A 15769-nucleotide genomic window follows, 5' to 3' on the forward strand; every position below is an offset into this window, starting at 1 on the left:
TTTCCAGCTTTGCCTAACCAGTTATTAAATAAATAAAAAAAAAATCTACCAAGGTTGGTGGCTGGCCAGAAAACATTTTTGGTCATGGAGTTTACGTCCCTTTTGGTTTTAGAGGATCAGGGTGTACAGGGCATGGGTCTTTCGTACAGACATTCTAGACCTGTTTGATCTTAGGTACCTTTCTGTGACATGTTCTTCTAAAGTTTGTAGATCCTAAAGCATTGGGTTGATTCTCGGTGTCCTACCTTTTGGTTGTGTTGGTAGTTTTCCCTATTTGCATCGAGCTTGGCCACATCCAGTCCAGATTTTGTCCTCCAGACGGCTTCTGGGCAGCAGGCAGTTCTTAGTTTTCCCCTTGGGCCTCTTAGCAAATTGTTGCTGCTTTTCCACTTATTAGTTGAACTACTTTTGGACATCCTGACAGCATCTGAATTTTTGTGTCTTTTAATGAAGGAGAATAAAAATGGGGGTTTTGTATTCACCTTAAAATCCTTTTATTAGGAGATTATTGGGAGACACTGGTCCCAGCCCCCTGTGTTCCTGTACATGCTTTTGGTACTGCTTGCTACAAACAGAGGCATGCTGGGTAGAGGAGAGGTTATACTGGGGATGACTTTGAATTTTTTTGTTTGCCAGTGTCCAATCCTGCCAGTATAACTAAACAGTATCTGAATTCCTGTGTCCCTCAAGAGAAGGGTTTTTACGGCGAGTGTAAAAATCTAATTTTCATTTTTGTCCTTTGATGGACACTGGAAATCCTTAACCTTCTGATTTATACAGCTGATGCCCTAGATTTATGATAGTATTCTAGGAAGATGGCTGTCTTGTTCAGTTCTGCTATGAAGAATAGCCTAATTCTTGCTAGCACTTTTTTTCTTCAGTTTTCAGGATATTTCTTTAATCAAGACTCACTCCACTAAGGCTCTGGGGACCTTTGATCTGTGCTTTTTTGAAGGTACTGACGTCTTCAACCTGAAATCCTGCTCACTGAGTTTAACTAATCATCAGAGTCCTCCATAGCTGGATGGGGCTGAGTCCCCTGCCTTGTCAGCTGGGGTCTTTACTACAGTCACAGCTAACTTTGTGGCCCAGTGTACCCAGTTTGAGCTTGGCTGTGCCTGCAAAAGATTTAGTTTTGCTCCTGTACCTTAACTTGCAGTTTCTTTGGCTGATCTGTCCGCAGTCTTGGTTGGTTCTCTGAGCCATCAGTCACAGTGACTATATCTGATTTGAGTCACTCCAAACTCTGATGACATTATTCATGAGGAGTTGAAGCCTTTAGACATTAATCCTGGATCTTACTGAAGTGTTCACTACTTTGAAACTGGAGGATAAGCCTTCTATCTCCAGTATCGGGTCTTTTAGTGTTCCTGTACCCTCAGTGTAGATCCGTCAGTGGCCCACCTTTAACAAGGAAACCATGAGGGTAGTGGAGAGCCTTCCTGTACTTAAGGATCCTACCGATCAGCAATTAGAAACTCTCTTTAAAACTCAGTCCTAGCTGGCATCCTCATACATTTGTCATACCATGGCAGAATGGTTAAAAACCCCTAAAAGTGATCGATCTCAATCCACTGTGTCAGTGGATCATTGGCTGATAGAGCATGTGGCGCAAAGAGCTGGAGCTTTCCACTGCAATGGCCCACTGAAAGCATCTCTGCTTGTCTCCCATGTTGTCTTTGCCAACACACATGCAGAGACACTCTGGTTAAAGTGCTGGTCTGCAGACCCTGTGTCCAAGAAACAGCTGATCTGCATGATCTTCGAGGGACGTCTTTTCACACCCTTAATACGATTATCAAAGATGCCACTGGAGGCAATAGCACCCAACTGCTTCAGCGTAAACCGCTTAGGTATAGGTCTGCCAAGTCTCCTCTGTTCTCTATTCCTGGCCTGGGTAAGAAGCCTGCTTAACTCACAGAAGATGCTCTAGCAGTTATTCAGTAGTAGCAGCAGTAGTAGTAGTCAATCGCCACACATATAAAACTCATGACATCCTATGGAGTGAAGTACACAAGTAGCATTTCGTAGAGATTAATTACTAATGACTGTGCAATGCTCCACATGTAGCTTCTATCAAGTAGAAAAAAGCTTAGGGTCTAAGTTACGTTTAAATTTTTGAACTACTGATCATGAGTGAGAGGGCCACATGCAGCCCACAGACACTATTCTGACATGTCTGGGTTACAAGAATGACTGACTGTGAAGTTCAGACACGTCTCCTTCCCTCTGTACTTACTTATAAGGTCAGCTGTGTATGCATTTGCATCCATTGATGAGCCACAAACTGTCCTTTTTAATGTCCTTTGTTCTGTTTCAGTCTGTGAAGCGCATTTATTCTGAGGAGAGTAACATCCAGGCCACTTCGGAACTCCCGAAACTTCACAGGTAAGCTTAATGCACGTATGATAGGGATACAGCTGGAGATATTTCCTCTACTTGACCATCCTTAAGAGATAATGGCCTGCGAGACTACCCTTACACCTCAAGAATACACAAAAAATTCTGGATTCAGAGAATAAAACGACACTGCAGAAGTATGGGTTCTGCCATTCTTTTACTTCTTTAAATACTAGTTCCTAGGCTGTCAGTATGACCCAGTGGCTTCCATACTAGAGAAAACTACCTTGGAACAAGTATGCAGATCTGGATTCAGTTTTGTTTTCTTGCTCTGCATGTGCTTTGAATACTAATGCTGAAACTCGCCAGGAAAACTAGCATTTCCCAAAAGGGATCAGCATTGACCATCCATTCCTTTAAGTACAGGTCTCTGTTAATACATCCCAGGTCATTTCTCTTTTCATTTAAAGAAAACATGCACAGAGTTCCCCTACAGAGTTATTTGCACTGGGGAAACCTCATGGTGACATGGGTATGGCCTGTTTGCCTGATGGCGCCATTATCAGTTTTTTGGGTGCTCCACCTTTTTTGTTTTTAGACTGCAACATCTGCTGGTGAAAGGAGTACGCCAAGCACAGTGGTCAGCTGTATGGTAGGACCTACAGCCAGGGAATGTGCCTGTTTGACCTGATTCTAAGTATTTTGTTGAGGTGTTTAAATGTGAGGAAAAAGATATGAGTGGGGCTAAGGGGGTAATTAGTGTTATAGTGGTATTAAAGTGGCTCTAAAGGCTCAAGGTTTTTTACCTTAATGCATTTTATGCATTAAGGTAAAATACCTTCTGGGTGCAGCTCCCCCTCAGCCCCCTCTTTTATATTCACCTGAGCCCCCATCACCGACAGTGAGCCAATGAGGAGAGAGCAGGGCTGAGCCACACTCCATGTGCAAATGAGCACACGGAGTGTGGCTCAGGAGCGAGCCTGCTTGAGTGCCCCCATAGCAAGAGGCTTACTATTGGGGGAACTCAGCAGAGGGGAGGAGCCAGGTTCCCAAAAAAGAGGATCGGGGCTGCTCTGTACAAAACCATTGCATGTTTGTTATTAAAAAAAAATTATTTTTAGGGCCCTTTTACATGGGCTGTCTGATCAGGTCCGCCTGCCGGTTTTTCAGGCGTACCTGATTGGACCCTCCAGTCTTTCCTATGGAGGGGCGGATGTCGGCGGTGACATGTCCGCTGACATCTGCCACTATCCAATACGATCTTGTCCACAAAATCCAGATGGATGGTGGTCCTATTTTCCATCCGTCTGGCGGATCGGATGAAAACGGACAGGCAGTCTGTTTTGACTTGATTTCCCCATAGAGGAGAGCGGGACTGTGCACAGTGAGCAGAGACGGACCTGTCATCCGCCTGCTTAGCGGCGATCAGCAGAGCAATCCCCCCGCTGAGCAAGTGGATCCCACCCCACAGAGGCGCCCGTGAAAAAGGGCTTGGTGGATGTTGGGTTTTAAATACATGCAGTCGTGGGGGTTCAGTGTTCCTGGGCAGCTCAGTGCACCATGTTGCTGTAATCTACTGCCACTCAGATATTCGCTCAGTGATTGACATTTATGAATGTGATTGATAATCCAGAAAACTGAGAGAAGAGGTACACAGCAAAGGCTTCAGTATCTCACTGTGAACCTGTGAGGTCTTCTCTGTATTCTGCTTGCACAGGATTAGAGTAATCAGTTTAATGCTTATTCAGTACATTTTCTAGCGTTAGCACAGTTGATGTGTTTGATAGATAGCATTAGTTGCTCACTAATTGTTTCTGGGACTTGCTCTGAAATATTACAAATATTCTTATTTTTACAGAAAACATGTCCTCAGCCTGGATGACTTCACCTGTATTTCAGTGCTGGGAAGGGGGCACTTTGGGAAGGTACATTTATGTAAACAGATCATGCAAAGCAGGATATTTTTGCATTGCGTTAGTCTTGTTTTACGTGTACTTCTCATTGTTTTCATATTCATTTACATAGTTCTAAATTTACTCCAAACATCAGGGAAAGGTTTTTAATTCATTTTATTTTTTACTTTTTAAAGGTCCTTTTGGCTGAATATAAGGAAACTGAAAAGCTGTATGCGATCAAAGCACTGAAAAAGCGTGATATCGTAAGCCGAGACGAGTTTGAAAGGTTGAAGTTCTAGTCCATTCTAATATAGGGCAGAGGGGGACATATGTTTTGGTTGTTTTATAATGAAACAGAATCTACATAATCTAACATTTGTCTAATATGAATGTGACTGTGATTAAAACACAAACAACAACAACAATAATAAATGGGACTTTTTAGGTGTGAAAATTTACAACACAAATAACATGTATTACATAAAAGCAATTTTATTACACGCGGGTGAATTTACAACTGAGACATTGTTAGAACCAATGACAATTGGATAAACATGATACATTTGAACCCCAAAGCAAATGCATGTAGTGCGTTTGTATGAAAGTTTTGTCATCATCTGCCATAATTCCTGTGCATATCATTGACAGTTTTAGGAAAATGTACATAAAATAGATATAATAACAATTATTATATTATATGTAAAATTTTTTTTGGTACAGTTTGCATTCATAAGTAGTTTCCTGATGAAGCGCAAGAGCGAAACATGTTGAAACCACCAATGATGATCGTTTATGCACCTGAATTATGACCGATAAAACTTCGCTATAACACATGCATTTTGTTTTGGGGTACAAATGTATCATGTTTATCCAATTGTAAATGGTTTTAACAATGTACAAAACGTTACCTGCACTATAGTGTTGTGGTCACTGCTATTGTGCAGTAAGTGGGCTTCCTGTGTGAAAGCACAAAAATGCATGTGTTAATACAAGCATTGGTGGGAGGTCAAGTCAAAAAGGCGAAGGCTGCAGGACAGTAAGCAGAGACGGAGAAGCTCAGAGCCCAGGAGGGAAGGAGAAACTCCAGAAAGAGCAGGAGCACCTACCTGTACAGATGATTCTGCTTCAGAAGAGAAATTGTGGTTCATGGGAAAGAGGAGCTCCGAGCTGTGGCAGAGGAGATGATTGGAGTCCTGGGAGAAAGGTGCCAGTGTAGCCATCGCAGCAGGAACATGGGTAACCAGCAATATACATCAGGTTCACATTAAAAACCTGTTGTCCATAGCAACCAATCAGTTTTCATTTACCCAGCATACCTGGAAGAGTTAAAATGCTCATGTGACAGATGGCTTTGGAAAACATATCCGTCCTCCAGAAGTTAGGTAGAAGGTTTTAGTCTTTTGTCCTCCTTATTGCTATATTTTTTTTTTCCATTGCAGTCTGCAGTGTGAGAAGCGCATCTTCGAGGTGGTAAATTCTTCTGGACACCCCTTCCTGGTGAACTTGTTTGCCTGCTTCCAGACTCCAGAACACACCTGCTTTGTGATGGAATACATGCCTGGTGGGGACCTGATGATGCATATACATGCCAACGTCTTCTCACAGCCAGCAACCAGGTGTGTTTTGGGGGTGAGTTGCAGAGGGCAGGGCGACTTGTGTCACATGACTGTCATGCTTGACATGCCTATCATTCTTTTGGCAGATTTTATTCCGCCTGTGTGATTCTTGGCCTCCAGTTTCTGCACGAGAAAAAAATAATTTACAGGTATTCATTAAAAATTCCTCAAATGTACTGTATTATAAAATGCAACTAACACATGTACCTAATTGTGTCTTGATACTTGCCTCCTGTAGTCCCCTGCACAGCAGCAATCAGAGTGTAAGGGCCAGCATAGCGAGCCAACGAGGCTGTTTTTTTATTGTGATCTTTATCCAGCAAAAATAAAGCGACTCTCGTCGCTTGTCAAAAGTATACATAAACAATGTAAACTTAGTACTTCGCCCATCGACAACAAGCAACACCACTCATTATATATGTGCATAGTGCTCTCAAAAGAGTTGCCAAGTATACTAGATATGATGGTGAACCGGGGTAATCAGAAGTGCATGAGCTGGCACTATGGTTAGTAAAGGGGTCCGTCTGTTGGAAAAAGAGCCACTGAAACAGAGGAAAGGCTCATTGTCCGAGGGGCGCGCCAAAAACATGCCCGAGGATACTCGCAAGAGGCAGTGTTTTATGTAAATGGGCTGACTGTAAACATCTCACAGGAAGAGAGAGCAGGAACAAAGAAATGTTCACTTGTCACTGCATTACTGTTGTGACACTGTCCAACCAGCAGGCTGGGGGTGTGTTATGACCAAGCTGTAATACCGCAGTGGAGATCAGGAACCTGACCCTTCTGTCTGGCAGGAGTGCCTGAATAAAAAAAGCGGATCGGAATTACAAAACAATTGAACCGTTCAGAAAATCTGAACTTTTCTACCTGCCAGAGGTGTATTTATGGTTCAGCTTTAAGATTTGTGGAGTTTTTTCAGAAGTCCCAGGGGGTATAAATGGTTTTAAGCATTGTCTTGTTATATGTATATCTAACACTAAATCTTTATTGTATTCAAGTGAACCTGTGGCTATGGAAATGTACTTATTCTTAACAAGCAGTAAATATGATTTAAAAGGTAACTCCACTTTTGTGGAAAAATAAAATTTGCAAAAAAAAAAAAAATATATAGCATATACGATTGCGACACAAGTCATATTGTAATTGAATGTTATTAAAAATTACATTTCCTTTTCAATCTGCAGCTGCTGTACTTTTCACTGAAATGCAAAATGGCTCTCTGGAGGTGTTCTGTACACAGAGGGTATACAGAACGCCCCCTCAGATATGTAATTTCCTGCTTGTGTGATTGGCTCACTGATTTTCCCAGAAATCTGCACTAAGATGCAAGTCAGATTTTAGGCATCCCCTGCAACAAAAATGTCGTCATAAAAATGACATACAAAGCCATTTACAATTCTGCCCCAAGCTACATCACCAATCTTGTCTCCAAATATCACCCAAACCAGCCTCTCCGCTCCTCTCAAGATCTCCTACTCTCAAGCTCTCTTGTCTTCTCCTCTCATGCTCGTCTACAGAATTTCTCCAGATCCTCTCCCATCCTCTGTATCTCTCTATCTCAACCTGTCTGGCTATCCCCTACTCTGGCTGCCTTTAGGCAATCCCTGAAAATTCATCTCTTCAGATAAGCCTATTATGCCTCCAACTAATCTCTTACCACTTCCAGGTCATTCCCCACAGTTGCAACCTTTTGTACCACCTGCCCCCACCCTATTAGATTGTAAGCTCTTCTGAACAGGACCCTCCCAATCTTCTTGTATTTTATTGTATTGTCTCCCTTTTATATTGTAAAGCGCTGCGTAAACTGTTGGCACTATATAAATCCTGTATTATAATAATAAAAAAGATACTCCCAATAGGAAATCGCATCTAAAGGGATGCAGGCCCAGCACTTTTCCTCATTTGGAGCTTTATATATACGTTGCTGTTTGTAAGTGGTTTACCAGGATTATGGCTAAAGATATCAGCCATAACCCTAGTATTGTTTTTTTAGCCGGCGGCTGGCTTTCTTTTGAAAGCATTTAGAGTGCACCGACGGGAGGGGACGTCCACCGCTTGGCCATGTTTCACGGGCTTACCATTTCTGCCGGCTCACCTGAGAAACGATCCAACGGTGCGGCCCCCCCTGATCACAGAGGCGATCAAAGAGTAGATCCGCTTTAATCGCCTCCATGGCCTTGGAGGACCGGTACGACATCACTTCCGGTTCAGGGTGGAAGTAATATTTTTATTTTTTTTTTATCTTTTGCTTTGAAAGGTAAAGAAGAGATCTGAGGTCTTTTTGACCCGTGATCTCTTCATAAAGAGGACCTGTCATCCTTATTTCTATTACAAGGGATGTTTACATTCCTTGTAATAGGAATAAAAGTGATTAAAAATAACTAATTAAAAAAAAAAAAAAAAAATTGAAAGCGCCCCCCCCACCCCCCATTCCTCCTTGCTCACACGCAGAAGCGAACGCATACGTAAGTCACGCACGAATATGCAAGCGGTGTTCGTACCACACATGTGAGGTATCAGCGCGAATGTTAGAGCGAGCGCAATCATTCTAGTGGTAGACCTCTTCTGTACCTCCGAAACAAGTAAACTGTAAAGGAGTTTAAAACATTGCCTATGGAGAGTACCATGGATTGTCACCATTCCACAAGCGTACGCAATTTTAAAGCGTGACATGTTCATTATCTATCTACTCAGCGTAACATCATCTTTCACATTATACAAAAAAAAATGGGGTATATATTGTGTTTTTGTTTTTTATTTCATTAAAATGTATTTTTTCCCAAAAAAATGTGTTTTTGAAAAACCACTACGCAAATACCATGTGACATAAAAAATTGCAAAGATTTCCATTTTATTCCCTAGTGTCTCTGCTAAAAAAATTTATAATGTTTGGGGGTTCTAAGTAATTTTCTAGCAAAAAATACTGATTTAAACTTGTGAACAAAAAGTGCCAGAAAAAGCCTGGTCTTCAAGTGGTTAAAACAAGCCCTCACTGACCTTTGTAGCAGCAGGTATTGGGAAGCAATTCACCCTTTTGCTAGCCATACACTAGTCGAAAAATCAAATATGTTTTCGAAAAAACGAACACACACTGAAAACAAACGATATTGCTATCATGTAATGACTGAATATCCAACAAATTCGTTGAGTGGACATAAATGAATCAGTTTCTTGTTTGTTTTTTGCTTCTGGGTCACATATGCGCAGTACCGACCGTTCAATTTTTAAGGGGCGAGAAACGCATTAAACTATCAATTTGTTTGTTCGGCAGATTTCCAAACTTTTCCTTTTGATTTTTTTTTTTTTGGCTCAAATGTCACAACCGATTTTCAATTTGTGCCCATTAACCCCTTCACGTCGACCATATGCAAATATTCAGCACTGGACTGCGTGGTTTTCCTTGGGGCCACATATTTGTGTATCTCCCTTTGTGATTGTCCTGGGGGATCGTGCTGGGAGAGCCCGCATGAGAGCCCCGTGCCCCCTTCTATCGATCAGGACCCGGAACGGTCGATTCTGGGTCACCTGATCGCTGTGATAGCCTCTGATTGGCTTTTGATTGATCAGTCACTGCGAAGCCCACTCCCACGTCTTCTGTCTCTGTGAATGGACCAGACCGATGCATTGTATCTTTCTCTGTCCTTGGAGAGAGAGAAGAAAAACAAAATTTAAAAACTTTTTTTTTTTTAAATACCTAGATCAAGGTTTGATCTAAGTCAGCCCCAGGGTTAGTGTTTGGGTGAGGGTCAGTATTTTTTTTTTTTAACCACTTTAGCCCCAGAAGATTTGGCTGCTCAATGACGAGGCCATTTTTTGCGATACGGTTCTGCGTCGCTTTAACTGACAGTTGCGCAGTCGTGCGACGCTGTACCCAAACAAAATTGACGTCCTTTTTTTCCCACAAATGGAGCTTTCTTTTAGGGGTATTTGACCATCTCTGCGTTTTTTATTTTTTGCGCTATAAACAAAAAAAAAGCGACAGTTTTGAAAAAAAAACCCACAATATTTTGTACTTTTTGTTATAATATCCCCAATTTTTTTTAAAACAAGCTAATTGTACATATTTTTGGTAATAAAAATCACAATAAGCGTATATTGATTGATTTGCGCAAAAGTTATAGCGTCTACAAAATGGGGGATAGATTTATGGCATTTTTTTTTTTTTCAGGACTGCGACATTATGGCGGACAGATCGGACACTTTTGACACATTTTTGGGACCACTAACAATTATACAGCGATCAGTGCTATAAAATGCACTGATTACTGTGTAAATGTCACTGGCAGGGTAAGGGTTGATGGTAGGGGGCGATCAAGGGGTTAACTGTGTTCTAACTGTAGGGGGAGGGGAATGACTGGAGGAAATGACAGATCGTTGTTCCTAGCTAGTAGGAACTCACGATCTGTTTCTCCTCTCAGAAAAGGGATTTGTGTGTTTACATACACGCATCTCTGTTCTGGGTCTCGTGGTTGGCGTTCATCGCGACCGCCGGCCACGCGCAGCAGCGCACGCCTGCTATCCCGCTTAAAGGGACCGACGTACAGCTACAACGGTTCGTGCCAACCAGCCACAGTATGATGACAGCAGCTGGTCGGCAATCGGTTAATATCGGTGTCGGTGTGTTTTAGGTAGGATAAGAAAAAGAAAGCAAAATGTGCACTATTGTTTCTGGGCTGTACTATGGGTACAAACAACTAACATACACATATGTGTTTATTGCTGCAATCATAAGGAGTAGGACCATTTATTATTGTTATTGGTGGTAGGTTATGGTAGTAGCAAGAAATATACAGTTATATTTAAAAAAAAATGTTTTGTTTTTTACTATTTTGGGACAGTTTCTTTCTTTAGATAATAAAAAAAAATCGGGAGATATCCATTACCATTTACCACCAATTTGTCCTGAAAAAAACAAGGTATAATCCACCTGGATGCACAAAAGTAGTTGTGATGATATGTACGGTTTTAGGAACACATGTCAAAGTTGCAAAATTGGGCTTGGGCATTAAGATTTGGTTTACCATTAGGCGCGAAGGGGTTAATTAGATAAAAAACGAACAAACTGTCCAAATGACAGATTTTCGAACAATTCTTCGTCTAGCGTATGGCCATCATTAAAGTTCACAGAAGCACTGGAGTGACAGCTCCTCTCCCCCATTTCCCTATCTCAGCAGTGACTTGGCAACCTTCTAGAACATTTTCAAGTGTTCTAAGCTTTGAAAAGCACTTACATTCTCTCCCCCTTCTGGTGGTGGCTCCCACATGGCCTATTTCAGACAAAAGATTGAAATACAAAGAAACAACGGGGGACACACCTGCACATAAAGGCTCTTTGAAGTTAGCTCTTGTCAGAGGAGAAAGCATGTGTGGGCTGTACTGTGAACACAAATGTTGATTGTGGGAGTATTATTTGGTGTGCACCCGTCGTTTTCTTTAGGTGCTGTAAACTATTGAGGAAGTGACTACAACCTCACATTATGTGCCTCTGTTGTAAACTTTGAGAATTAATTGCTCCCCAGCGGGGCCGAAACATTGTGATGACGCAGGACATATATTGGGCCTGGATGTCTTCAAGGTAGGCACCTAGCATTCAGTTGCAAGTGCCCCATGGGTTTCCCATGAGCCCTTCAGACCCGTTTGTAGGTGTCATCCGTTAAGTTGATATACTGTCAGGATAAGATGTACATGATTGCTGGTTTGGTATAGATTTTACCAATACTGGAGACACCGGATATAAAGTGGGCATGGATGCCCTAAAGGTAGGCACATAGCATTTAATTGCAAGTGCCCCACAGGTTTCCCAGGACCCCTCCAGACCCCTTTCCCATCTTCACTAACCTGTTTAGTGTCTTGTATTTTTTGAAGTGGCATGGCTGGCATCCCTGGAGTGTGTTTTTAGAAGGACAATATTGTCATTTTTAAACTTTTTTTTGGCATTTTTTGTGAATGTTTACTAATTGTTTGTGTGCAATTTTTCAATAAAGCTTCCACCTCTCTTCTTGAGGGTACGAACCCCCCTTTTTTTTTTTTTTGAGGATATCTTTCCTCATCTGCCCGTTCTGAATCCTTTATTGGTCATTATTGGTGAACTCCATCCTCACTTTGGATGTGTCGGTACACCTACCATTGACCTGGCCAGTTGACACTCTGTCTGGCCACAAGGTCCGTGTCCTTTCCTTTACTCCCTTTCCCTTTTTGGCGCTAGCTTTGAACAACTCTGCTCCTCCAGCCTGCCCATGCTATAGAAAGGCATTCCAGACCGATGCTTCAGCATGGGAGCGCCTTCCTGGAACTGGAAGGCATTTATTAGGACAAGGAGAGGGGTTTATGTACAGAAGGCCCTGGACTAGAAAGTTGGGGTCGGTGTGGCAAAGGATTGGGGGGGGGGGGGGGGTGGCCCTGGACTGAGGGGGGGGGGGTGCGGAGTAGGCCCTGGACTGGGGGGGCGTGGGGTGCAGAGGAGGCCCTGGAGTGGGGGGGGTACACCGGAGGTCCTGGGCGGGGGGGGGGGGGGAGTACACCGAAGGCCCTGAACTGGGGCGGGGGGTAGTACACCGGATGCCCTGGACTGGGGTGGGGAGTACACTGGAGGCCCTGGACTGGGGGGGTGTAGAAAAGGCAGCTGAACTTGAAAAGACCTGGATTCGGAGGGCAGGGTGCAGAGGAGGCTCTGAACTTAGGGGGGTGGCTGTAGAGGAGGGGGATCAGGGAGGCCCTCTGGACTAGGGGAGAGAGAGTGCCTGTAGAATTACCTGCTTCAGGTAGAAAGAGCCTGAATCTAAAGCCTTGGCTGAGGAAGAGTCTGCCTGTGCCCTGGAGTGTGAGTTCACAGCATAAGTGGGGACATTTATCAATTGTCGCAAGTAACGCCAAACAGGAGCAGAGAGACAGGTTGTGTGATAAATTTATGGCTTGTACTTCTCTTGTGGATGGTTTTGCACTCCTGTGACCCATTTTCAGCTCACAGCAGGATGTTGGCTGACGTCACAGAGCCGGTCCAGGCTGGGGAAAGATCGCAACCATATGGTTGGGATCCGCCCTCATGCCTGGACTGGCACCCAGCTCAGCGAGCCACTGAGAGCCCGAGCCGGTCACTTCCGCCCCCTCCACAGCCCAGTGTTTCAGTGAGCGCAGGGTGGGCAGAGCATAGAGCCCGAGATTGACAGTCACCAGCTCTCTGCTCAGGGAGCACTGAGTACCGAGTGATCGGCGGTGGTTGATTACTCGGTTCTCAGCCTTAGAGCGGACAGGGGACAAATGCAGCATCCACCTAGGTAAGTATGATAATAATAATTAAAAAAAAAAATTCCAATACCTTTTTTTAATTACCTGCTATCTGGTCCACGTTATAATTAGGCCTCATTCTTTCTCTTTTTTTTTTCAGTGTAGAGAATTGTCTTATTCACATGGAGCATATGTGTCCATGCCCAGTGTGATGGTTGTGTACCGCGTAGGGATACTTGGTGTTTTGTGCATCCCTGTGCAGGCAGTCCAGCCAAAGTCAATTGGGATGCAGCAGCTGCATGGACATAATCGAATGTCAAAATTTGACATGCAGACTGGAAGGGATGCATGTATCTGAATGCACAGTGCCTGCATTCGTGTCTGTGCACCCACTTACATAGTTACATAGTAGGTGAGGTTGAAAAAAGACACAAGTCCATCAAGTCCACCCTATGTGTGTGATTATGTGTCAGTATTACATTGTATATCCCTGTATGTTGTGGTCATTCAGGTGTTTATCTAATAGTTTCTTGAAGCTATCAATGCTCCCCGCTGAGACCACCGCCTGTGGAAGGGAATTCCACATCCTTGCCGCTCTTACAGTAAAGAACCCTCTACGTAGTTTAAGGTTAAACCTCTTTTCTTCTAATTTTAATGATTGGCCACGAGTCTTGTAAAACTCTCTTCTGCGAAAAAGTTTTATCCCTATTGTGGGGTCACCAGTCCGGTATTTGTAAATTGAAATCATATCCCCTCTCAAGCGTCTCTTCTCCAGAGAGAATAAGTTCAGTGCTCGCAACCTTTCCTCATAACTAAGATCCGCCAGACCCTTTATTAGCTTTGTTGCCCTTCTTTGTACTCGCTCCATTTCCAGTACATCCTTCCTGAGGACTGGTGCAGAGAACTGGACCGCATACTCTTGGTGCGGCCAGACCAGAGTCTTGTAGAGCGGGAGAATTATCGTTTTATCTCAGGAGTTGATCCCCTTTAAATGCATGCCAATATTCTGTTTGCTTTGTTAGCAGCAGCTTGGCATTGCCTGCCATTGCTGAGCCTATCATCTACTAGGACCCCCAGGTCCTTTTCCATCCTAGATTCCCCCAGAGGTTCTCCCCCTAGTGTATAGATTGCATTCATATTTTTGCCACCCAAATGCATTATTTTACATTTTTCTACATTGAACCTCATTTGCCATGTAGTCGCCCACCCCATTAATTTGTTCAGGTCTTTTTGCAAGGTTTCCACGTCCTGCGGAGAAGTTATTGCCCTGCTTAGCTTAGTATCGTCTGCAAATACAGAGATTGAACTGTTTATCCCATCCTCCAGATCGTTTATGAACAAATTAAATAGGATTGGTCCCAGCACAGAACCCTGGGGAACCCCACCACCCACCCCTGACCATTCCGAGTACTCCCCATTTATCACCTCCCTCTGAACTCGACCTTGTAGCCAGTTTTCAATCCATGTACTCACCCTATGGTCCATGCCAACGGACCTTATCTTGTACAGTAAATGTTTATGGGGAACTGTGTCAAATGCTTTTGCAAAATCCTGATACACCACGTCTACGGGCCTTCCTTTATCTAGATGGCAACTCACCTCCTTATAGAAGGTTAATAGATTGGTTTGGCAAGATCGATTCTTCATGAATCCATGCTGATTACTGCTAATGATACCGTTCTTATTATTAAAATCTTGTATATAGTCCCTTATCATCCCCTCCAAGAGTTTACATACTATTGATGTTAGGCTAACTGGTCTGTAATTCCCAGGGATGTATTTTGGGCACTTTTTAAATATTGGTGCTACATTGGCTTTTCTCCAATCGGCTGGTACCATTCCAGTCAGTAGACTATCTGTAAAAATTAGGAACAACGGTCTGGCAATCACTTGACTGAGTTCCCTAAGTACCCTCGGATGCAAGCCATCTGGTCCCGGTGATTTATTAATGTTAAGTTTCTCAAATCTAATTTTAAGTCCGTCCTCTGTTAACCATGGAGGTGCTTCCTGTGTTGTGTCATGAGGATAAACACTGCAGTTTTGGTTACTGAAGCCCCCCGATTCACTCATGAAGACTGAGGAGAAGCATAAATTCAATACCTTCGCCATCTCCCCATTCTTTGTAACCAGATGTCCTTCCTCATTCTTTATGGGGCCAATATGGTCTGTCCTCCCTTTTTTACTGTTTACATACTTAAAGAATTTCTTGGGATTTTTTTTTGCTCTCCTCCGCTATGTGTCTTTCATGTTCTATCTTAGCCGTCCTAATTGCACCCTTACATTTCCTATTGCATTTTTTATAAAGTCTGAATGCTGAGGATAATCCCTCAACCTTGTATTTTTTGAAGGCCTTCTCCTTTGCTTTTATATGCATTTTTACATTGGAGTTAAGCCATCCAGGACTTTTGTTCGCTCTTTTAAATTTATTACCCAATGGGATACATTGGCTAATGCCCTTATTTAATATGCTCTTAAAGCAAACCCATCTCTCCTCCGTATTCTTTGTTCCTAATATTTTATCCCAATTTATGCCTTTTAGCAAGGTTTGTCGTTTAGGGAAGTTGGCTCTTTTGAAATTCAGTGTCTTTGTATTCCCTTTATGTTTCCTATTTGTGTGATTTATACTGAAACTAATTGACCTGTGATCGCTGTTACCTAAATTGCCCCGTATTTCCACATCCGTGATCAGGTCTG

At 43.0% G+C, this 15769-nt stretch overlaps 1 protein-coding gene across 3 annotated transcripts in view; it reads left to right on the forward strand.

The window, feature by feature from the left end:
• Nucleotides 1-15769, forward strand: part of PKN3 (protein kinase N3) — a 101335-nt gene that overhangs the window by 57246 nt on the left and 28320 nt on the right. For all 3 annotated transcript variants that reach the window (XM_073600081.1, XM_073600083.1, XM_073600082.1), the window contains exons 12-16: nucleotides 2321-2388; nucleotides 4199-4265; nucleotides 4430-4521; nucleotides 5675-5851; nucleotides 5938-6000. In XM_073600081.1, the coding sequence (XP_073456182.1) occupies nucleotides 2321-2388; nucleotides 4199-4265; nucleotides 4430-4521; nucleotides 5675-5851; nucleotides 5938-6000 (467 nt within the window). The remainder of the gene's footprint in view (nucleotides 1-2320; nucleotides 2389-4198; nucleotides 4266-4429; nucleotides 4522-5674; nucleotides 5852-5937; nucleotides 6001-15769) is intronic.

The sequence above is a fragment of the Aquarana catesbeiana genome, linkage group LG09, assembly GCF_042186555.1.
Source record: "Aquarana catesbeiana isolate 2022-GZ linkage group LG09, ASM4218655v1, whole genome shotgun sequence".
Lineage (NCBI taxonomy): Eukaryota > Metazoa > Chordata > Amphibia > Anura > Ranidae > Aquarana > Aquarana catesbeiana.